This window comes from Callorhinchus milii, unplaced genomic scaffold, assembly GCF_018977255.1.
Source record: "Callorhinchus milii isolate IMCB2004 unplaced genomic scaffold, IMCB_Cmil_1.0 Scaffold212, whole genome shotgun sequence".
Taxonomy (NCBI): Eukaryota; Metazoa; Chordata; class Chondrichthyes; order Chimaeriformes; family Callorhinchidae; genus Callorhinchus; species Callorhinchus milii.
This window is the reverse complement of record NW_024704953.1, coordinates 31,128-32,743: the sequence shown is the minus strand read 5'-3', so window position 1 is coordinate 32,743 and position 1,616 is coordinate 31,128. Positions and strand designations below refer to the sequence as shown.

General features: G+C 41.9%; 1 gene segment (V, D, J or C); it reads left to right on the top strand.

Annotated features, from left to right (window-relative positions):
• The first annotated feature begins 372 nt into the window (after nt 1-372).
• Nucleotides 373-804, top strand: LOC121851925. The segment is given in 2 exon segments: nt 373-430; nt 515-804. Coding segments are annotated over 2 exon segments (348 nt in total).
• The last annotated feature ends 812 nt before the right edge of the window (nt 805-1,616 follow it).

Below are 1,616 nucleotides of genomic sequence, written 5' to 3'. Positions count from 1 at the left end.
TCAGGGTCTTCCACTGAATACCTCGTCCTGCCTACTTGTGACGATCATAAAAATACTTGATGTTTTATTCGGCGCCTTAAATCATCTCTGAGGCACGTGGAAGCGCTTCGCATGATAAACTGTAAAGTGTAGTGACTGCGTATTGTATGGTCTAAACTAGAGAAACAATTGGACAAAACAGAGATAATCAAACAGTCGCGGGTCGAGTCCGAATTTTTTTTTGAGGGAAAATCGCACCTTGAAAGCGATTCGTCAATTGACTATCGGATTCCTCCTTCGTGTTCTGTAAACAGAGGCGTGTGGAGTGAGGAAAGTTGATTAAGCTTTCAAAGGAAACTTGCATTTGTTCATCAAAGCGCTGAAAGATTCGTTATGAAGTGCGATTACACTTTAGTGTTCCTGCTCCTGAAAGCAGCCGTGACCCTCTGGGGTGAGTGTGCTTTACAGAAATTGTATGTAGTTCTACTTAAATTAATGGGTGAGTTTCACGAAAACAATGTTTTTTATTTACCAGGAGTGAGTGGTCAGGATACAGTCTCCCAATCGCCACTCACTGTGACAGTTGTGGAGAAGGAACAAATAATTATCAACTGTTCTACAACAGAACAGAATCGCATCTTACAATGGTACAGACAGTATCCGAACCAGCCTCTCAAACACTTGGTATCAGGAAAGACAGGAGAGCAGCAGAAGGAGAGGATCACAGCTACAATGAACTATAGAGAGAAGGGCAGTAATCTGAGCATCACACGCACAGAAGTGACAGACGCCGCTACCTACTTGTGTGCAGTGGAGACACAGTGAGACAAACACATGGAGAGGCCGTACACAAACCTCCAGTGATCTGCCGGCATTTCCCCTCTTGTTCATCACAGTAACTGCTCAGCACTCACTGCCCCTTAGTTTCCCTCAATTTCCTTGTTAATAGCGGGGTGTTCCTGGCATGTCTGAAGGACTGTAATGACCTACATCTGTAGAGCGAGAGGACCTGGGTTCAATTTCCAGGCGAGAGGAGGAGAAACCTGAGGCCAGTTTCATTACTCCACATGCACTCCACTCTTCAATGAGTAAGAACCCGGTTCTTTGTGATTTGGGTATGCTTTACCAGGGTAATAATCCCTTAAAAATTTATAATTTTAAAACATGACAGAAATCTATGGGATAGTTTTTGAGTCAATTGAATGTGATAATATACTTAGAAATATTACATTCCGTTGGGGCCTTTCACAAGGGAAGAATTTGCCAAGGGAGTTTTCGGAACGAAGCTGTGGGAAGTTGTCAGCTACACTGCTCCAAACTAATGCATAATCAATTCATATTGCATGATATCGTGGGAGGCCATTTCAGTCGCCTCGATGATGTGACCAGGTCATATATAAATCGCAATGATAATCATAGTGGTTACTGCTATTATATGCTGTGAATCGCATCGACATATCTCGAATCCATGATTAGGCGCTCTATCGAAGGCAACAAATATTATTATAGATACAGAGATGTTTATATTCCACAGCTTATGAAGAGAAAATTATGGTAAACCTGTAAGTAGACAGATGGCGTATCAATCCCTTTGATTAATAAAAAAATTGAAAGTACGTAATCAGAATTTAGCCTCA